General features: G+C 44.7%; 3 protein-coding genes across 5 annotated transcripts in view; 2 read left to right on the top strand and 1 right to left on the bottom strand.

Annotated features, from left to right (window-relative positions):
• Nucleotides 1-2,836: 2,836 nt before the first annotated feature.
• crtap (cartilage associated protein) lies at nucleotides 2,837-6,539 on the bottom strand. The gene is made up of 7 exons (XM_067255903.1): nucleotides 6,023-6,539; nucleotides 5,536-5,685; nucleotides 4,590-4,761; nucleotides 4,134-4,262; nucleotides 3,820-3,965; nucleotides 3,647-3,730; nucleotides 2,837-3,258 (listed from the first exon to the last, which is right to left on the bottom strand). Exons 1-7 carry the CDS (start codon nucleotides 6,482-6,484, stop codon nucleotides 3,211-3,213), a joined length of 1,191 nt encoding a protein of 396 aa, XP_067112004.1. The 5' UTR covers nucleotides 6,485-6,539; the 3' UTR covers nucleotides 2,837-3,210.
• Nucleotides 6,540-7,357: 818 nt separating this feature from the next.
• Nucleotides 7,358-13,701, top strand: fkbp9 (FKBP prolyl isomerase 9). The gene is made up of 10 exons (XM_067255625.1): nucleotides 7,358-7,625; nucleotides 8,191-8,336; nucleotides 9,551-9,740; nucleotides 9,939-10,084; nucleotides 10,368-10,557; nucleotides 11,048-11,193; nucleotides 11,639-11,828; nucleotides 11,918-12,063; nucleotides 12,250-12,413; nucleotides 12,566-13,701. The coding sequence occupies exons 1-10, from the start codon at nucleotides 7,417-7,419 to the stop codon at nucleotides 12,743-12,745; spliced, it is 1,707 nt and encodes a 568-aa protein (XP_067111726.1). The 5' UTR covers nucleotides 7,358-7,416; the 3' UTR covers nucleotides 12,746-13,701.
• Nucleotides 13,702-16,909: 3,208 nt separating this feature from the next.
• Nucleotides 16,910-20,949, top strand: part of LOC136962038 (uncharacterized) — a 33,125-nt gene continuing 29,085 nt past the window's right edge. For all 3 annotated transcript variants that reach the window (XM_067255638.1, XM_067255637.1, XM_067255636.1), the window contains exons 1-14: nucleotides 16,910-16,995; nucleotides 17,092-17,160; nucleotides 17,463-17,487; nucleotides 17,696-17,713; nucleotides 17,840-17,905; nucleotides 18,068-18,204; nucleotides 18,298-18,414; nucleotides 18,510-18,567; nucleotides 19,090-19,137; nucleotides 19,295-19,363; nucleotides 19,700-19,839; nucleotides 20,037-20,168; nucleotides 20,261-20,318; nucleotides 20,396-20,476. In XM_067255638.1, coding sequence (XP_067111739.1) covers nucleotides 16,960-16,995; nucleotides 17,092-17,160; nucleotides 17,463-17,487; nucleotides 17,696-17,713; nucleotides 17,840-17,905; nucleotides 18,068-18,204; nucleotides 18,298-18,414; nucleotides 18,510-18,567; nucleotides 19,090-19,137; nucleotides 19,295-19,363; nucleotides 19,700-19,839; nucleotides 20,037-20,168; nucleotides 20,261-20,318; nucleotides 20,396-20,476 — 1,054 coding nt within the window. In that variant the 5' untranslated portion in view covers nucleotides 16,910-16,959. The remainder of the gene's footprint in view (nucleotides 16,996-17,091; nucleotides 17,161-17,462; nucleotides 17,488-17,695; nucleotides 17,714-17,839; nucleotides 17,906-18,067; nucleotides 18,205-18,297; nucleotides 18,415-18,509; nucleotides 18,568-19,089; nucleotides 19,138-19,294; nucleotides 19,364-19,699; nucleotides 19,840-20,036; nucleotides 20,169-20,260; nucleotides 20,319-20,395; nucleotides 20,477-20,949) is intronic.

The following is a 20,949-nucleotide window of genomic DNA, read 5'->3' as shown; positions in this document are numbered from 1 at the left end:
CGGGTGCGACACGTTGGGGGAACGGCCTCAAACTAACGACCCAGCACTGTCAGTCCAACAGTTTAGACATGATTGCAAGAGAAGAGGACAAGATAGATGACTGGAAAAAGGAGAAAGAGAGAGAGAGAGAAATTCTCATATGGAGACTTCTTGCCTGGTAAGGTTGTCTTGTTGGTTTTGACAGAGTCTGCTGGTGAGATTGAGAGGGGGAGTCCAGACTGCCGACTCAGCCCTGCAAGAAAGAGACAAGAAAAAGTGTGTGTGTCTGTGTGTGTCTGTGTTAGTGTGTGTGTGTGTGTGTTTGATAGAGAGAGCGTGAGAGCTGATGTTTGTGCATGCAGGAGTGTGTATTTGTGTTACGTATGGGTGTGTGTCTGTGTGTGTGTCCCACTTCAGTGTGAGCTGTCGGTCCACAGCGTGACGTGTCAGGAGTCAGGAGTCCAACGTCGATGCCACAGGCACTCACTGAGACGGGAGATCAAATGATTTTATACAACCACGTCAACCTGCTAAAGTTGAGCAGGCAGACAGACAGACAAATAGACAGATAGACAGAAAGACAAATGTGGAGTCACTGCCCTTACTCATATTATAAAATTTAATTTGTAATTAAGTTCCCAAATGTGTGTCATGGATGTCAGTGGAAACTGTTATATGATACTGAATAGTGTATATTGTAGAACTTGTTGAACTATTTTGAACTGTTTGTCTAAAATCCGTGATTTTTCTTTATTTCGAAACTATAGAATTTCAGAGCTGAACACTGAAAATGTCATTTGAACAACTTCAACATACAAAAATGGAGTTCAATAATTGATAAGGTAACTATTACAAACAACAACAATGCTGTATTTTTTCTAAGTGAGCAATACTGTATAAATGCAATAAAAAGGAAATATAAGAGGTTACTGTAAACTATAATCACATAACATCTTCTTTTTCATGTATTTAAGTTACTGACAAGTTCTCTCCTATATGCTCTGTTGTAAAAAGCTTAAATATTCAGTGTTGAAAAGCTGTTTGTTTTTACTCCACTGTGTTTTGGTCAGGGATTGTTTCTGGGTCGAGATGAGAGAGAAGCACTGGATCGTGGTCAATTACTATTTGCAAATGTTAAAATACTTGGTGTGCACTCAGTACAACATTAACTAATAGAACAGGTCTTTAAAAAAAGTGCAAAGTCACAGAATAAGAGTAAGTCAAATACAGATTTAATATTTTAAAATAAATAATTTTGATCCAGCCCCAGGATGCCTTTACCTTGTTTAAGGGGATGTCTGTTCATGTAAATAATTGAACTGCTTTATGTGCTGTCTTTTTGGAAAGGATGTTACAACAGGAACAGATACCACAAACTCTTTATCTTCATGTCAATACAGGGTCAGCTTATTCAGGTACATTAGTTTCTTACATACACACACAGGTAGTTTATAACACACCACTTGGTGAAAGCATACGTAGAAAGATGGTATAGGCTTACGTGGGATAGGGTATTTCCATACTTCACAGTCAACTTTGGAGGGATAATCTCATTTTCCATTCTTCTCTGTTCCACATCTTAAGTTATACAGGACCTATTCTCAAACACAGTTGTTGCAATCAGAAGGATATCTGTAAAGATGAGTTTGAATGAGGTCAAGTAGGCCAAGACAGTGAGACTGTAGATTATCAAGATTATTTGTTTAAAAAAGTAGCATTTTATGTTTGTCACCATGATATCAACATGAGTGATGGAGATCAATGAGATCGGACTGGAAAAAGAAAAGTGTGTATAAAGTATGATGTCCATAAAATGTTTTTTTTTTTTGCTTTTTATGACATCATTGCCTTATCATTGTCTTGTCCTTCTTAATCACTTTCAGAAGGTGCTTGTGTGTTGTCAATAGGAAGTGTAAATGGGAGATAGTTCATAATAAACACATACATCTGTGACACTGTGTAAACCGCAACTCCATTCACTGAATTCATTTGTGTGTTTGTGTGTGTGTGTGTGTGTGTGACTGTCGGGTCACATTTAAGAGTGTGTTCATGTTCTATGACCTCTGTTTCACACGATTGGAATTTGACCGAAACCCCTCCTGAACTCTGACCCTAGTAGTCCCTGTGATGTCTCCGATCAACCCTCTAACCCTAAGCGTTCCGTCACAGACACGTAGACGGAAATGGAGAAGACTTGGAGAGATCGGTAGAGATACAGAGTGAGAGGGAAGGAAGTAGAGAGGAAAAGGAGATGGAGAGAGGAATAGAGATGAAGAAGAAAGCAGAGCGTAGGAGCGATGGAGACGGGGAGATAGGAGAAAGGGAGAGAGATTTTTCAGATTTTTCTCACTTTTGTGTGATAAACTGCACGGAGGCACGATGTTCAAACATTATTAAACGACTCAGTGTTTTCTCTGGCTCCTCTCCCTCTCTCGGCACCAGCTCAGGCCTGACCCAATGTCATCAAACGAGGGGCTACACTTCCCCTTGCCCTGCCCTCCTCCAGTCCTCCGCCCTCTCCTTCCTGTCCTCTCTCCTGGAGCAGCACCCCCTTTCGGTCAGACTCAAGCCTTCTGTCTTCTACATTCTCTCCATCTTTTTTTCCTCTTTCTCTCCCTCTATCACCGATCCCCAAATTACACCAATGTTATAGTCTGAAACACCTACTTGCAACACAGCACTTGGACACCCTGAACAACATACGTTTCCTGTTACATAATTCACTTTAGTTTAATTCAATAGTTGCATTTGGAGTTCGCTGCATTTGCAGCTGGGAGGATGAAGTGTTTGGGTGAACAGTGTTTTGTTATTAGCTGCGATGAATGAGCTCAAAATATTCACAGCAGGAACACATTTTTGTAACTTTATTGTAAAACAACAATTTGATTATTTCAGTGAACAGTTTGATTTCATGAACATTCCGTAAAGGGGGAGTGAGCGCACAGCAGTGACGGCGAGTTCCCCACCTTCATCATCCTCATCCCTTAGTCACTAATGTGTCCATACCTCTAAGGTGTACATGTTAGTGCACGTGATCAAGAGGTATAAAAAAACAAATTTAGGATCTAAATCTGCATGTAAATATAAAACCGACTGTGATCAGAGCGTCTCAAACCACCAAATAAATACAGCACAGGGGAAGGGGTCAGAGGTTAGGGTGTTCCCATAGAAACCCTCTACTTGTCCATTCGCTATCTGGTCTTTTTTACTTTCAGTGTGTGAAAAAACGTGCTACTGCTCGTGATCCAGGAACTCATCTAGAAACTCGAACACTTCTCCCTGTGAACACACACACACACAGGTTCAGGTGTGGCCGTCTACTGGTAGAATACTAAACAAATCAGCATTGTACCGCCACCCTGTGGTTATGTTTAGTATTGCAATCTAATAAATGGGGCCACATTGTCCTTCAGGAAACTCAGTCATGTGATGTTGAAGAGGAAATCAGTTCATCTTTCTGTTGTTTACCTTCCTTAGAGCCATTACTCACAATCAGCTGAACCCAAAACATGACTGGTTTCATTGTAATCCTGCATGAGCTGTTCAGAGGTCTAATAATCAGGACTAGCAATTCTCGAGTGTCCTATTTTAACCTAAACAACAGCATCATCAATTATTCACACACACACACACACACGCACACACACACACATACACAGTAGCATACCTCATCATCACCCTGCAGGCGCTGCCTAGAAAACTCCAGCATCTGTAGCTGCATGGTTGTCTGGTTGTAGTACCGCAAAGCCTCCTGCGACACACACACACACACGCGTCTGAGCCCCACGCAAAATGATAACGCTGCATGAAATTAAATATAAGATGATGTCTTTCTCTCACCGCTCTGGGCAGGAAGTCTTCATCTTCAAGACCCCACTTTTCTCTGTGGAACTGATAGTAGGCCACGTTGTTCTTCATGACCTCATCACTGGGGTCAAACAGCATGTAGCTAGCCACACAGGGCACTGCGTTCTTCAGGTCATTCACTGAAGAAGACTATGTTAGCATCATAGCTATCATAATAACATGACAGTCACCATCCCCAAGAACAAGGTTGGCATAATCACTGACACGATCAGAAGCTATGGTTATATATATATAACTATATATATATATATATGACACTGGTTACAACGTTGTGATAACATACTCACGCTTATAATATGCAAACTGTAGGTAGTGGTACATGGTCGCCACAAACTTCTCTACCACAAAACCTCCGACCACAGGAGTCAGCTCACTCTCACACTTCACCTTCCTCTCCAGCACCTCAGTGTAGTGATCTGTGGAGGGTAGAGAGGGGAGAGGGTTAGAGAGGGAGACAGAGACAGAGGTATAACAACAGAGATGAGAGAAAGAAAGAGAGGTCAATGGAGAGAGACAGAGCACGTGAGAGAGAGTGAGAGAGTGAGTGAGAGACAGAGGCGTACATAAACACAGAGAGGAGAGAGAAAAAAGCACCAGAGTACCATCATGGGATGAATAGCGAAAGATGAAGACTAAACTGAGAAAGAAAGATATAGACACTTGGAACAAGGAACTGATCTCGAAGTAGGACAGGGGACAGGGCTACACAGAAGGAGAAGGCCAGAGGCAGGTGGAGGTCTCGCCTGCGATGGAGGGGTAGAAGTCTTTGAAGTCTTTGATCTCCCTGGAGCCCTCAGACGCAGCCAGACACTCGTCGAACACCTTGAAGAAGTCCCTCAGCGCCAGCTCCATGTCGGACACCGACGTCCGATAGTTGTCCCCGTTGTACGCTCTCACCGCACGAACAAACAAAGTCTGAAACACAACGACGGGCTGAACTTCACACACACGTAACCAGGCAACACTCACAGCTGGTCTGATTGAGCACAACTGAGAGTAATCAAGCGGTGGGTGTCTGTTACTGTCATATAGATATGAGGTTTGTTACAGTCACGTTTAATAGTTTTATATTGTTTGTTTTGAGGGGGGGGGGGGTACCACTTTGAATCTGTCTGAGGTCATTTCCTCTACGTCTCCTCCCTGCTCTCCTGCCTCTCTCCAACTGTCCTATTAATAAATAAAGACGAAAAAGGCCCCCCAAAATAGAGTGCTTTGCATTTTAAACCTGTTCTATTTTAAGCCTGGTGCTGTTGCTCCCCCCTGTGCCAGCCTCACCCACATCAATGCCCATCGCCCCGCCCAGAGAGGCAATGACAGAGAGGCTAGTGTGTGTTTCTGTGTGTGAGCATGCTTACAAATAACTTAGTAGAGAACTACAGTCTATGTCTTTACTCCCTTAACAAAATCCAGGGTTGTATACACTGGCACAATAGTCTACAATAAATCTGATCATGTAATCTCTTTATGGGGTTGAGAGGTTTTTGTCTGTTCCCACACTGTACTCTTCTAGGAGCATTGTCTGGGTGTTGCCTTTTTCTCTCCTCCTCTCTCCTCATGTTATGCTGTAACTTTCTAGTTGGCGCCGAAAATGGCTGCCTAGGTAGGCTCTCCTGACAAAGTAAATTCCTTGTCTGTGCAAACTTTCATGGTGAATAAAAACCCTTTGTGAGTGCGGCTTCATGGCTGCACCTCATATGACTTGGTTTCCAGGTCTTTCAGGTGTTCGTCAGCCCCGGGTAGGCTCTTGTAATATGCCATGTTCCTCTGCATCATCTCATCATCTGGGTGTTTCAGCAGGAAAGTGTGGGCTGCAGATACAGCCTTGGCCAGGTTATCAGACTGGGAGAGAAAAGACAAAACACACACACACACACAGACACAAACAAACAAACGCACACACAGCCACACAAAAATACAATTTAAAAACGAGAAACTCTTCTCTTCTGCGGAATCATGCTCAGACTGTCTCGTGGCATGTGTAAGATAGTAGACGCCTCCTCCGTGCCAGGGAAATAGTAGGTGTGTGGGGGTAAATATGTGTAAAAAGTATAGCCTAACTAAGCCAAATGAATGTGCCTGTAGGCTACACAAATGTAAAGCAACTATAGTTGAGAGTCATTCCGTAAACGTTAACTGCGGCCAGAACTGCAGTGATTTATATAAGTTTTTAACTCACTTTGAAGTAGGCAAACTGTAGGTATTTATATGGCTCTCGTCGCTCGAACTCTTCCACGGTGTCCCGGCTGGGCATGCTCTGCCTGAAGGCTGGAAGTCCCTGTTTGCAGCGTTTTAAACATTGCGCCCTCTTCATCACGTTACCGAACACATGCAGCTCCGGGAACTCCGAAAACTTTTCCTCGTTATCCAGCCGCACAGAGCTGCAGTTGAGGTTACAGAAGGCCTCACTATCCCGGAGTAGCCGGTACAACCTAAGAGAGACCTCCAGGTAATCTACAGTCTCCTTCCACTTCTCTCCGGTGTATTGGTCCAGTGCGTATTTATACGCCGAGTCTAACGGCATAAGCTCATGCCTCGGAAAACTTCTGAAACTATATTGTTCGTACTGAGAGTAAACTACGCTAACGGAAAAGGTGAATACAAGTAGAGACAAGAAAAGGGAATATCTGGAGGGTGCCATCTTTGCGTCGGCAGCGGTGGGTCTGTAAAGCTGTTCTCTGCTACGTCTCAACTCTGCCTGTATGCGTGCGTGGGACTGGGACCGCCTCAACCCCCACCACGTATCCGGACACAACCAACCCTCCGCGGCCACACAGTGTAGGCACTGGAGCTCCCTGCTCCTCCCTCAAAATCACTGCTGCTCTAGAAGTCCTCGACAAATTCTCCACGCTAAACTAGGTCACTAATGCAGTCACCCTTTAGCTGAACCAATGTTTAGATTAAATATTTTCGTCAGATAAGTGGATGAAAACTAAGTAGCTCTACATTGAGGAAAACGGTCAATTACATAAATTATCTGTTCTCCAGATAATTTATATCTGGTGAATTATCATTGGTGAAGATTGTCATACGAAACTAGTTTTATATATGCTACAATATTACAAATACGAAATGTTGTGACCAGTAGGCTAATTAGACCCCCCGGGCACGACAGAGCCTCCCCCTTCTTGTGCCACGTAGAGACATTCCTAACTTGGAATTCTTCCCCGAACTATCTCAAGTCTTACGTCTTCAATAGCCCCTGAGCCGAGAATGAGCCCGCAAATTGATTTGAACACAAAACGGTTTAATACATTGCCTAAAAGTTAAGCCAAGTTTGACTTAAAGAAGTAGACGTTGTACAACCCTACGCAGGGGTCTTGTATGGTCTTTGGGTGATGGAATTTCCAGCTGTGTGGAATAAAAGGGCCTACGTTACCACGTTTACACATCTGCGGCGCTTTACTGCGCCTGCGCTTTACGTGGTGCGCAAATCCTCCAATTCAATCCCACAGTGGGACTTGGAGAGGACTAACCCAAGAAACACCAGAGGATAAGCAACCGGGAGAGAGAGCTAGAGAACTCAGAAACCAGAGTTAGAATCAACTGTTGTCACAGTTTTTGAAGAGCTAGATGAAAATGAGCCGATGCGTGCACAAAATGATATATCTTGCAGTTCTGGTGGCGTTCGCCGCCTGTAACGCTCCCCCGGTTCCGTTAGATGACATCGTCATTGAGAAAACTTTCGTGCCAGAACAGTGCGTACGGGCGGTAAACGTCGGGGACTTTGTCAGGTATCACTACAATGGCATGTTCCCCGACGGCAAGAAATTTGACTCCAGGTGGGTAAATTACTTTTCCCTTTAACTTGTTGACCGAATGCTCGGTGCGTGCATGGGAGTGTATGTTTGATCGGCCCAAAGCCACGCATGCAGGGAGAAGTCATGTTATTTACAAGCAACAACTGTAGAAAAAGTCAATAAGTATCTGACAGTGATACAGAGGCAGGATATTTATTATAAAAATCAGTACTCCTGCCATCCTTCTACGTTATTGCCTTTGGTGACAAATACATTTCCTCTTGGTCTGCTGTCAAAGATACATGCATGGAATATGCCTGTGGGGTTAGGTGCTTGTGCATATGAAGAAAACGATCTTAAGACTACCTTGACAACCCTTACAACGGACTGATCCGAGCTTCATTCATTCAGTCGCAGCTGGGTTCATATGCGTGGCAGAAGAGGGCCTACTAGTAACCACGGCGCCAACCAATAGAAACCGAGTTAGGTGAACTGGCGACACTGAATGTTTTTTAGAACCAACTATTCGTGTATACATTTAGAACCATAAAACAGTTGTCTTCCGAAATTTTCAAAGTTATGTTTTCTGTGTTTTTGTTTGTTGCAGTTATGACCGTGGCAGCACCTATAATGTCTTTGTGGGCAAGAAGCAGCTGATTGAAGGCATGGACAAAGCTCTGGTGGGGATGTGTGTGAATGAGAGACGCCTGGTCAAGATCCCCCCAAAACTTGCCTATGGAAAGGAAGGTCATGGTGAGTGTGTGTTAGCAGAACATTTCATTTGAACAGGATTGTGTCAGAAAGACGCAGGGTCTGTTTACTCTGTCCAGAGTGATCCATAAACACCAGCTCCAAGTCTACACAGACACCAGATACATCAGGAAACACAGCTACTATCATACAGCTAATGTGTGCAAAATACGATTCAATGTTGTTTGGTTTTGGCATGCTTCCTGTTTACGTTAGTATTAGTTAGTTAGTTAGTTAGTATAGTGGATCCAAACGCCTGTAGATTTGCATAAGGAGGTCCCAGTCTCCGTGTGGACTGAGGTCACTGTGACATCACAGACCAGGAAGAGGCCTGGAGCTAGCATAGCCAGATGGGCTGGTGTTTATACTTCAACGAGAGAAAGTTTCAATGAACAGCATGCACAGGTTGAGGTTTGACCCTTTAAACCGTGTCCTTTGGTTGGCCCAGGGGTCTGTTGAGATACTTTGTGGATATGAGGTTAGCAAACCAATAGGTTTGCGGATATTATGAGTTATGTTAAATGACTATAATTTGGGATTTCACAAGCCAACTTTGCATGTAGAGACGTGTGTGTCTGTGTGTATGTGCAAATGTGCATGTGTTTGTGTGAGAGGCGTGTGTAGACAGGTAAAAGCCAAGTGGGCCTCCTCTATGGTCTCATGGGATTAGGAAACACGAGGGAAAGAAAAGGGGAGGAAGAAAAGAAAGAGAAAGGGAGGGTGGAAGTCTGGTGGGGGCAGAGGGAGAGATTCAGGCCTTCAAACTGCCAGCTCACCAGCGTGAGTTTAATCACATCCACTCTCAACTTTTCTTTCCCTCCACCCTCCTCTCCACCCTCCACCCTCCTCATCTCCCTCCACCCTCCTCTCCACCCTCCTCTCCACCCTCCACCCTCCTCTCCACCCTCCACCCTCCACCCTCCTCTCCACTCTCCACCCTCCTCTCCACCCTCCTCTCCACCCTCCTCTCCACCCTCCACCCTCCTCTCCACTCTCCACCCTCCTCTCCACCCACCTCTCCACCCTCCTCTCCAACCTCTTCTTCACCTTTTCCCGCTCCCTCATTCAAGTCCTTGAGTATGAGGTACGGACGCGATGCACAGATGCCCTTCCTACATGGTAGACAGATAGAGAAAGCCAGGTGGAGAGTGAATGAATGATTGACAGAACAAGGAATGTCTCACATTCATCACCCCCCCCCCCCCCCCCCCCCCCAGGTGATGTCGTCCCTCCCGATTCCATCCTCCATTTTGACGTTCTGCTGTTGGATGTGTGGAACCCTGAGGACGGGGTGCAGATCAAGACCTACTACACTCCAGCGGAATGTTCTAGAAAAGTAGAAGTGTCCGACTATGTACGCTACCACTACAACGGAACCCTCCTGGACGGAACTCTCTTCGACTCCAGGTAAGACACAAGTGAAGAAAACTTGTCTGCCCCTCTCATTCGCCATACTTCTCAAATCAAATGTCATTTGTTTAGCCTTTTTGACAAACAATTTCGCAGAGGGCTTTGCATATGCGCATAGAACTGCACCTAAACTATCAAGATTTGAATTCGAGAGAAAACATTGAAGAACGTATTTGATCCTTCTCCTCTCTTTAGCCACACCCGTCTGCGCACCTATGACACGTATGTTGGCATCGGCTGGCTGATCGCTGGCATGGACCAGGGGCTGCTGGGAATGTGTGTGGGAGAGAAGCGCATTATCACCATGCCCCCGTCACTAGGATATGGAGATAATGGAGATGGTGAGTGAATGCGTCTGGGTAATGGAGTTTTCATCCAGCTATTGCTTTAACAACATTATTAACTAGACTCTCACACTACCGATTCACCACAACCTCTCTCTCCATCTCTCTCTCTCTCTCTCTCTCTCTCTCTCTCTCTCTCTCTCTCTCTCTCTCTCTCTCTCTCTCTCTCTCTCTCTCTCTCTCTCTCTCTCCATCACTCTCTCTCTCCATCACTCTCTATCTCTCTCTCCATCACTCTCTCTCTCCATCACTCTCTCTCTCTCTCCCTCCCTCCCTGCAGGAAGTGACATCCCAGGGCAGGCGTCGTTGGTGTTTGACGTGGTTCTTTTGGACCTCCACAATCCCAAAGACAGCATCACCATCACCAACAAGCAGCTTCCTGATCCATGCCCCAGGAAGAGCACTGAAGGCGACTTTGTTCGCTACCACTACAATGGGTCACTGCTGGATGGAACGTTCTTTGACTCCAGGTGTGTGTGTGTGTGTGTGTGTGTGGGTGGGTGTGTCTGCGTGTAGGTGTCTGTGTGGGTGTGTGTGTGGGTGTGTCTGCGTGTAGGTGTGTGTGTCTGTGTGGGGGTGTGTGTGTGTCTGTGTGTCTGTGTGTGTGTGTGTGGGTGTCTGTCGTGTAATGTAAACCTATAATGGGCTTTAGTAACAACCCTGTAATCTATTGATACTGTGGGTCAGAGTAATATACAACTGTGGATCTATAGCCATACAATTCTTGATCCTGCTCCCCTCAACAGCTCACATAAATGTATGCAAATATCTGTGAGGGTGAAAGATGGTGTTGGGACATGGAGCTACTTTCCCCTGGTTCGTAGACGAGAACTTGTTATTCCTAAGAAGCCCTCAAGGTGGCAGCATCGCATAGCCTCAGAATGAAAACTACCCCCATAAGAAGTGCTGTCTTTTCCATGATGTATTGTGTGTTTTGACAATATTGTTCCTGTCCCATAGCTACTCCCGTAACCGCACATACGACACGTATGTGGGGCGGGGCTACGTGATAGCCGGCATGGACGAGGGGCTTATAGGTGTCTGTATTGGGGAGAGGCGTACCATCACTATCCCCCCACACCTCGCCTATGGAGAGGAGGGAACAGGTGTGTGTGTGTGTTTGTTTGTGTGTATGTATCAGTGTGTAAGTGAGTGTGCATACAGTACTGTATTCTGTTTGGTAATGTATGAATGTCACCCCCCTCTCCCCCTCTCTCCCTCTCCCACTCTCTCACTCTCTCCCTCTCCCACTCTCTCCCTCTCCCCCTCTCCCACTCTCTCCCTCTACCCCTCTCCCACTCTCTCACTCTCTCCCTCTCCCACTCTCCCACTCTCCCCCTCTACCCCTCTCCCACTCTCTCCCTCTCCCACTCTCTCCCTCTCCCACTCTCCACCTCTCCCCCTCTCCCACTCTCCCCCTGTCCCACTCTCCCCCTCTCCCACTCTCCCCCTCTCCCACTCTCCCCCTGTCCCACTCTCCCCCTCTCCCACTCTCCCCCTCTCTCCCTCTCTCCCTCTCCCCCTCTCCCCCTCTCCCACTCTCTCCCTCAGGTACAAAGATCCCAGGCTCTGCAGTGTTGGTGTTTGATGTTCACATCATAGATTTCCACAACCCATCAGACACAGTGGAGATGAACACCACTCACAAGCCTGAGGTCTGTGACCTGCTCACTAAGAAAGGAGATTACGTCAAATACCACTACAACGCCTCATTACTAGACGGCTCACACATCGACTCTACGTGAGTACACACACACACACATACATACATACACACACAAACACATAAACACAAAATCCTAACCTTTTCGGTAATTCTATAATAAACAGGTACAACTACGGGAAGACGTACAACATAGTTCTTGGGGCTAACCAAGTGGTTCCTGGGATGGAGGAGGGACTAAAGGACATGTGTGTAGGAGAGAGAAGGCACGTGGTCATCCCTCCTCACCTGGGCTATGGAGAGAGGGGAGTGGGTGAGTAGAGATCACACGCACGCTTTCTCATCGTTCACCCCTTCCACTCTGCATCCTTCCCTCATGTTGTATCAAAGTCTATAGCTGTCATGCTCAGCATTCAACCCTGCTGAGGGGAGACAGAGAAACAGAGAGGGTAACAGATATGGTGTCTAACATCTGAAATATTGACGTGTGTGTGTTTAGATGGAGAGGTTCCAGGCAGTGCAGTTCTGGTGTTTGACATTGAGCTGCTTGAGATTGAGGAGGGCCTTCCTGAGGGCTACATGTTCATCTGGAATGAGGACGTGTCACCTGACCTCTTCACTGAGATGGACACAGACAAGGACCTCCAAGTGGTACCCTCAGAGGTGAGGCCACCTCAGACCCACCTCCTGCTAATCTATGTGAAAGAAACATCTTAAAAAGAAGCATCCAAAATGTTTTTGTTGTATTGTTTGTGGCTCTTACTCTTATCTCTTGCTCTATCTTTCTCTCTCCACTGATCTTTCTCCCTCTGTAGTTCACCGATTACATCCTGCGTCAAGTAAACGAGGGTAAAGGTCGTCTGGCCCCAGGTTTCGACCCTTACCGCATCATTGAAAACATGTTCTCCAACCAAGACCGCAACGGAGATGGGAAGATCACAGAGGACGAGTTCAAACTGAAGGCTGACGAATCTGCCAATCATGATGAGCTATGAGGGGTGGAGTCTTAGAGAGGGGGCGGGGTTTAGCTACATGTTGAGATGTATGATTGTGTGTGTGTGTGTGTATGTGCGTGTATGCATATGTGCATAGTTGGGATCAGGGCTGGGGTAAATATCCAATGGTGTCTATACAGTAAGCCAAAGAGTTTTACTACTATTGTGAAAACAAGGGTTATTTGATATGTGACTGTTTTTTTTTATATAGTTGACTGGTTGTTGGCTTAGACTATACTCCTCTTTGGTAATCCAAGCCTTCTGCACAAGCAATAATAACAGTCTGAGCTGAAAACATATTTTGTGGTGGCGGTAATGATGAAGAATATGATGAGAATGATGATGGATTTACTTTTGTTTACCTCCTCTGCCTATAGCCGGTATTATAATTTAGGAATGAATTTCAGTGTTTCGAGAAGTGCCTTTATTAGTCTCAGAAAAGTGGCTTTCTACACGATGCTATTCAAACTCCATTGCAGTCAGAACAATGTACTCTAGCGTGGATCCATGTTTTAATATTTAATCTCTTGTGTGTCCACTCTGCTCTATTTCGGTCCTTAACCTCTACTTGTAATTATGTTAGAAAGTAGTAGAGATGCAGAATTATTTTATGCTGTCCCGATTTTAATTAGCACATGCTTTTTCATTTATATTTTCTGCTGTCCTAACCCCATTGGGCGTCACAGGCGTTCATCAGGTGTTTTGTTTTGCTTGGTTGTGTTTTTCTAGAACTTTCCTCCCACCACAGTTCTGTACTCAAGGTTTTTGTTTTGGCTCCAGGTGCGTGTGTGTACAGGTTTGACCTTTTTGTGTTTGTGGGAGTGAGTGAGAGAGAGAGTGTATGTTACAGATAAGATTATTGTGTGTCTAATGTCTCTAAATCCCTAGAGATGGACGATAATGATGTGATGCTGTAAAATGTGTTTTAATAAATGGCTGCTCCAACCTTTTACAAACCAAGGCATATATCCCCTTAATGCCTGTTCCTGAGTGGCAATCACAAACACATGAATGATTCTGACATCATCTGTATTAGAAATATTTGTGCAGGTTGTTATGCAAGCTGAAAAGAATGCTGTAGTGAAAGATATATTTCATATAATCTTATGCAGAAAGGGAAATTCTGTGCACCAGATTCCGGTGTGCAGAGGCAGAAAGCGCCACACGTTCTTCACAGCTGTGACCAAAAGCTTTGACTAAGTAGACTTTAAGGGGGAGTCAGGTGGCTGAGCGGTTAGGGAGTCGGGCTAGTAATCTGAAGGTTACCGGTTCAATTGCCGGCTGTGCCAATTGACGTTGTGTCCTTGGGCAAGGCACTTCACCCAACTTGCCTCGGGTGGAATGACCCTGTACATACTGTAAGTCGCTCTGGATAAGAGCGTCTGCTAAATGACTAAATGTAATGCCTCTGTCCAGTGACCTTGAACCTTCTAGGGGAGTCGAGATGACAACACAATGTAGCAAGTAGAGAAAACAAGGGGCCTCACAACTCTTGAGAGTCTGGATCAGGTGATAAGAAGAAGATTTATTAGGCTGCACAACTCTGTGGGTTTAGAGGAGGAAACAGACCTGGTTTTAGGCGGTGGAGAATGTATCCCTTTTGCACCTGGGCATCATCAGACGTTTAGGTCTGCCCCCCTGGATGGTCTGCCAACCCCTTGGGACATCGTCAGACCTTTGGACTGCCCACCTTGACTGCTCACAAACTCTTTTTGAGACCTAATAGGAAGAGGACATCCCCTCCCCGCTGTATTCTGACCAATCACCTGACAAACATCTCCCTCCCTCTCAGGAGTGGTACAAGTCCTTTGTGGCCTGTGTAACAGGGCACAAAGGTCAGGTCAGGTGGCTGAGCGGTGAGGGAATCGGGCTAGTAATACGAAGGTTGCCAGTTCGATTCCTGGTCATGCCACCTGACGTTGTGTCCTTGGGCAAGGCACTTCACCCTACTTGCCTCGGGGGAATGTCCCTGTACTTACTGTAAGTCGCTCTGGATAAGAGCGTCTGCTAAATGACTAAATGTAAATGTAACAGAGTTGAAATGAACCTTATTTAAATGAAGTGAATTCTAACAAAAGATGTTCCAAATGTTATACTGCATTCACTAAGGTGTAATATGAGGCTGCGCGACTGCTGTTTAATAAGTTTACTTTAACGCATTTTGGGCGTTTGTGCTAGCCGTACTTTAGAGCTAGACCCTTGCCGCTGGAGGCAATAAAAGCCACTGTGAAGAATCCCTGGTCCGATTCCTTATCACCAATGCACACAAGAGTGAAGGTCGTTACACCTGCACAGGTCAGGCAGAACTGGGCTGGGCAGAACTCTCTGACTCCTGTCAAGACTATTCTCACAAGGGCCTTAGTTTACTCTGTGAAGCGCAAGGCCATAATCATAATATATATTGGGGGGGACACACCCCCCCAATATTCAAATCTGGTCAAAATGTCCCCCCCAATATATTGATATAAAAATATAAATACAAATATAAATGTGCTACGCTACGACAGGCAACCACGCACGCTGTCCGAAATGATCATCAAAAATGTAATGTCCCCCCCCCCAATGTTGACTCCATGGCTACGGCCTTGAAGCGAGACTGGTGACATCGACTGGTATCACTGGTATCTAGACTGAGACACCTTGGTGTGCTGTATTCATTGGCATTTAACCTTGTATTCTACTCCACCCAAATTAGAACAACACGACATCAGGCGCACAGCCATGTTACCATGACCTAACTTTGGAACTGAAACAGGAATCGATAAGACTTGAGGTCAGGGTAGGCATAGTGTAGAGTTTGTTCTAATGTGGGTGGAGAAATGATAAGAAATTATGCAATCAAACAATGAATACAGCACACCAAGGTGTCTCCGTCTAGATCAGCGATACCTGTCGATGTTACCAGTCTCGTTTCACAGAGTAGAGAAAACGAAAAGACCAGAACCAAAGGTCTGTTGATGTCCAGGGAAAGGGGGGTCAGAATATCCACGGGGGGGGGGGGGGGGGGTCCAGATGTCCAGGGGCAAAGGGATACATCCCCCACGGCCTAATGAATCTTCTTATCTCTTGGTGTTGACACTTTTACTCTCAAGAACTGTAAGGCCCATTGTACCCTCTCCTGTCCCATGGTGTGGTCATCTCTCCTGTCCCATGGTGTGGTCATCTCTCCTGTCCCATGGTGTGGCCATCTCGCCGGCCTTGTCGTTAAACAGCTCTCTGCAGCAAAAGTCATCACCCTGAACACCACTCCCTGCCAGTAGGCTGACTATTGCATTCCTCTCCTCACTAAAAAGATACATTCTCCTGAGTAAGGCCTATTTCTCACTTTCACAGACAGTCACATCTTGGTGCATAATCATACAATTGGAATATAAGTTCATCATTATTATATCTGGATCATTGATTATATTTGGAATATATGTTCAGCATTGTCATTACACATTTTGTCTATCTAAGGTATTGATTGTTTTTTATTCAAGAGACGTAGAACATTTGAAATAGCAGCATTGAATTAGCAGTATAAATTTAATTCCTCCACACCAACCAGTGTTTCCTCAAAAAATCTCACCAGAGGTCGCTACTGGCTCTCTGAAAAATCCTACACGATGATGACATCAATACCAAACAAAGTGGGCCCATGTTGGATGTGACTTTTTATGTCAACACAGGACTATCACAGTTATTCTGCTGATGCTCATAACGAAAGCGGAGTTTGCCAAAGTCGCAGAAAGTCACCAGATTTGTCGCTAGGGAAGATGAAAACGTTTCACCGAAAAGTCGCTAAATATAAATATCGCTAAAAAGACATCACTGAACCATCCAACCCCACAAACCGCAGCTACCTTTTAGCAGAGCCTTCAATGGTCGGAAATCAAAGCCCCGCCTATCCTGTAGAAAAAGCAAAAATTCCACCCACCCCTCTTGCAAACTGCGAAATTGTAGCTAACGGAAATACCCCTTCACGTGGAAATCCGACAATGGTAGCCTGATAATAGCTATTTTGTGCAACCAGTCATAACGTTTATTTGTGTTAACTTTTAAAAGGCAGCTAAAAGCTGACCATTTGTTAACTTCAACCCGGGAAGACAACGTTAGTTGGACAGCAAGTTGTTTGGCACACATGTTGTCTACCACACTACGCAAAAAGTTAGGCTATTTATAAGGCTAACGTCTTTGTTGGCTGCGTGCAACTTACGGATGAGATGTTTTGACCGATGAGACTTAAAATGGAAGACGAAGTAAAATGTCAGGTGAGTTGGGTGATTATTTGGACTGTCATTGATGAAAGTGTTCTATCTTTTTGAAACTAGAGCAGATATGGTGTGATTCGCATTTCTCTGATTTAGGTGTGTGGTCTCAAGTTTACCAGCGTCTGCCAATTTAAAAAACATGTTCGCGCTGTTGCACATCAACAGGTGAGAGAGAGCATCATGGAGCCTACACATTTCACACGGCAACAGCTTTTTTTTGTTAATGCATTCAACAATGTATGGTTCATGTTTTGGCTACCCGCAATGTTTTGGGGCTATCTCGTTGTTTATGATCATTGACATATGCACTTTTTGTAAAGCTCTCTCTTGTAAGTCGCTTTGGATAAAAGCGTCTGCTAAAATGACTAAATGTAAAAGTAACGGCATCTTGCTTATTTCTCTGGCTAAATGTCTTTCTTCCAATAGTTATGGATTGTTGTCATTAATTCAAAACGTTTCATTCACAGAGGGTTGCGGAAATATTTCACAAAGGTATTTACATCTGTAGGCTAATATGAATAAGCCTTTTTTTATTTATTATTAATTTATTAATTGTACATATGGAGTTTGTAAAATTACACCTATTTTCTGGTGTCGTTTTGTAGCTGTGTAGTGTGATTTGTTGCAGTGGTTTTCACCCTTAACTATTTTCACTTCACTTTTTACATCCACCCTACTTCCTTCCCTACTTTCTCTTCAGACGTCCACAAGGGTCCAGGTAGGCCAAGTCAACAAATCCAAGCTGGAAATGTTACATTTCTAGTCCCTAGTCCCTCGGGCAGTAGGCAACATGCTGGTGAAGTGGAAGGATTAACCTGTCTCATCCTTTCTTTTTGTTCTGTAGTCTACTTCCCAACCATTTTGGTCCCTTGTCAACTGTCCAAGTGCCTTTCCAAATGCCCGGTCATAGGTCAGTGTTTCAAAGGGACTTTCTCTGTCATTATTTCATATCTTACATTCTTGAGATGTAAACATCAAAAAGACACAATTATATTAACTTATTTTAAGGTGTCACAGAAAGTGAATGGTATCACAACTTGCATCCCCAATTAAATCATGTATCTCTCCTTAGGTCTGAATGTGATGACTTTGTGTCTAAGCTCAGGGTCAAAAGATCTGTTCTATCTGTGCCATGTGTGCGAGGAGAAGTGTTCAGATGGAAAGCTCATGGAACACCTTGCCTCACCTTTCCACTATTCCAACTACTATGTGAGTCTTAATGTCCTCCCATTCCAAACCAGACCATACTAGATGTTGTTTTGCGGTAGACTGTTGCATTGACGGTGTGTGTTTGTGTTGTAGAGTTACACAGACCCTGATCAGTTGAGTTTCGCATGGCTTTCTGACACAACGATGCAGAACCATCTACTGCCCCTGGCTCTCAAAGAGGTGGAGCGTAAAGGGTCCGGGCTGATCTGTGTACGTGGGCGGTTTTTCCCCATATTTCCCAATAATTACACAAAGCCGTTGGCTAGCCATTTGTTTAATCCCCTCATGTTTTACTCTGTGTGTAGATATTTGACATGCCGGGTGAGGTGTTCGACAGTTGCAAGGGAAGAGCCTATTCCAAAGGTATAGTCAAGTGCAACAATACACTGCAGAGGTTAACTTAGTTTGTAACATTCATCGTCTGATTATTCAGTTGTGTATTCTCTTTACATATCATTAACTAACAGGTCAGTGGAGATTCTAGCCACAGGCTAGACACCCCCAGTATTTATTGCAGATCTGCAAGGCCCAAATGTCTGGTACAATTCCAAACTTAGTGTCTCAGAGGTTTGGACAACAAACACAAAATTATGGGTAGTTTTATAGTATCATATTGTGGGAAGAGTTTGCCCTCTCCCCTGGAACCCAGGTGAGGTCAGTTGAGGTCAGTTGAGTTGAGGTCAGTTGAGGTCAGGTGAGGTCAAGTGACACCCAAGCTGACTTCAGCAAGCATAGCGTAAAACATTACGCAATAGATGGCTTTTGACCAACATCTACCAAGACCAGCTTTTTAGGTGGATTCATAAGTGCATTGACAAGGCTATCCTACTATAAAACAAGGACGATGTCTGACCTGAAATACTTTTTTTTATCGCCATTCTCTAGTGATGCAGTGTCTCACTCAAACTGAATTGCTGGCAGAGCGAATCACAGGTAAGTTACATGACTGTGGCAGTTGATCATAGTTCAGAGAATCTCTGTCATGATATGCAGAACACGGATATGCACATATCTTTGTGTCCATTTGTTTTTCCAACCCAATAATTTATTCCCTCTATCCGTCTATTCATTTCCAATATTACCCTCCTAGCTGGTAGACCGAAACAAATGTCCTTGCAGGAATACAAGAAAGATCCCAACAGAAAAAATCCTCTTCTAGGTAAGTGAGCGATTTACTTATAAAGAAACCAATGTCTTTACATTCAGGTTCTGTTTGTTCTCCTTGTCTGTGATAGTGTCTGTGTAGTCTCTAGGGGGTCAGATGGCTGAGCGGTTAGGGAATCGGGCTATTAATCAGAAGGTTGCCGGTTTGATTCCCGGTCATCCAAATGACGTTGTGTCCTTTGACAAGGCACTTCACCCTACTTGCCTCGGGGGGGGGAATGTCCCTGTACTTACTGTAAGTCGCTCTGGTTAAGAGCGTCTGCTAAATGACTAAATGTAAATGTAATGTCTCTGTCGAGTGACCTTGAACCTTCTACCCCTGTTCCTGTAGGTCTTCAGCACATTGTGGAGTACATCTGTACGGTGCCGTATAGAAAGTCAGCCTACCTGTGTACACTATGTGCCAGATCTCTGCCTGCCAACAAGATCATCAACCACGTTATTGGTTTTGACCACATTTACTGGTATTTAGTAAGTATCTGTGTGGGTTTGTTTTTTAACCCTTGTGCTGCCTTTGGGTCACATGACCCAAAGGTTCATAACGAACCATTGTTGTGTTTACCCAATACAAAAACAAATAAAAATAATTTTCTTTTAACCTTCGCAATGTGGGGGGTCTGAGACAGCCCAACGGTTAAAAGAAAATTCATCATGCATTGTGTTTGTAGAAAGAGTGGCACCCTTCCACACTACTAATGAAGGACTCCTACAAGATGTACAGCAGCCGATTTAGCTCCATGATGCTCAATGTAGCAAGTCAGGCGGAAAAAATCAGAGGAACAGCCAACGCTGACATAAAGGTCATAACCTTATGCGTCTCTTTGGGACTGACCATTTTGCATGGTGTGACGTTAATTTAACCTCATGCAGTGTGGGTGTTTTTCCTTAACAGCAAGTGGAGTTGGAGCCAGCTTTGTTTACATCAGTGGGCTTCTCTTGCTATAAATCAGGTAACAAGACAGACACACACAGGGTTCCCACGTGTTCGTATGCAGACTGTAACTGATGTTTCCTGGTGTGTTTGAAGCATTTGAAAGGCTGGAGTCCATCAGAAACCATCGCAAGGAGAGCAGTTTGAAGACCATCCCCAAACCAGGAGATAAACTGAGTAGGTACTCCTGTGTTCTTTTAACATGATACTGAAGATGGTTACATGGGAAACTATAGGAACTACTTATCTGAACTGGGAATGCACTTATGGCCGGTAGGGCCTATAATTTATATTTATTTGGGACAGGTTTACCTCACATCATAGAAAGCAGGAAATAGTGTAATGATAATATTCCTGTTAGAGACTTGACAGATGAAGTACATAGATATGCAATTAAAAGGTTTGATGGAGTTTATTCACAAGTTTGGATCATCAGACAAGCAATAAGCATATTGTGCAAATGACAGGCTGTAGGAGCTAAGTACTATTCAGCTCTGCTGATACTTAAACATGCACCCAACCAAGACAAATGTGGTGTCATCTTGGAATTTGGGGCACCATGTCTGCACCGTCTCCAGCTCAACAAGGCCTCTTGGTCTTCTTCCAAACAACAGCGGGGGAGAATTCAGTGAAGGTCAATGTAGGAAGTG

The sequence above is a fragment of the Osmerus mordax genome, chromosome 18 (genome assembly GCF_038355195.1).
Source record: "Osmerus mordax isolate fOsmMor3 chromosome 18, fOsmMor3.pri, whole genome shotgun sequence".
Lineage (NCBI taxonomy): Eukaryota > Metazoa > Chordata > Actinopteri > Osmeriformes > Osmeridae > Osmerus > Osmerus mordax.
Note: the sequence above shows the minus strand (reverse complement) of the source record. Positions and strands in the feature narration are given on the sequence as shown.

Coding starts and splice junctions, on each gene's coding strand:
- crtap (XM_067255903.1), bottom strand. CDS start 6,484: ATGGCACCCTCCAGATATTCCCTTTTCTTGTCTCTACTTGTATTCACC. Junction 3,731..3,819: donor AAGACTTCCTGCCCAGAGCG/GTGAGAGAAAGA, acceptor TGTGTGTCGCAG/GAGGCTTTGCGGTACTACAA. Junction 3,259..3,646: donor GCCTGCAGGGTGATGATGAG/GTATGCTACTGT, acceptor GTGTGTTCACAG/GGAGAAGTGTTCGAGTTTCT.
- fkbp9 (XM_067255625.1), top strand. CDS start 7,417: ATGAAAATGAGCCGATGCGTGCACAAAATGATATATCTTGCAGTTCTG. Junction 9,741..9,938: donor GGAACTCTCTTCGACTCCAG/GTAAGACACAAG, acceptor TCCTCTCTTTAG/CCACACCCGTCTGCGCACCT. Junction 12,414..12,565: donor TCCAAGTGGTACCCTCAGAG/GTGAGGCCACCT, acceptor CTCCCTCTGTAG/TTCACCGATTACATCCTGCG.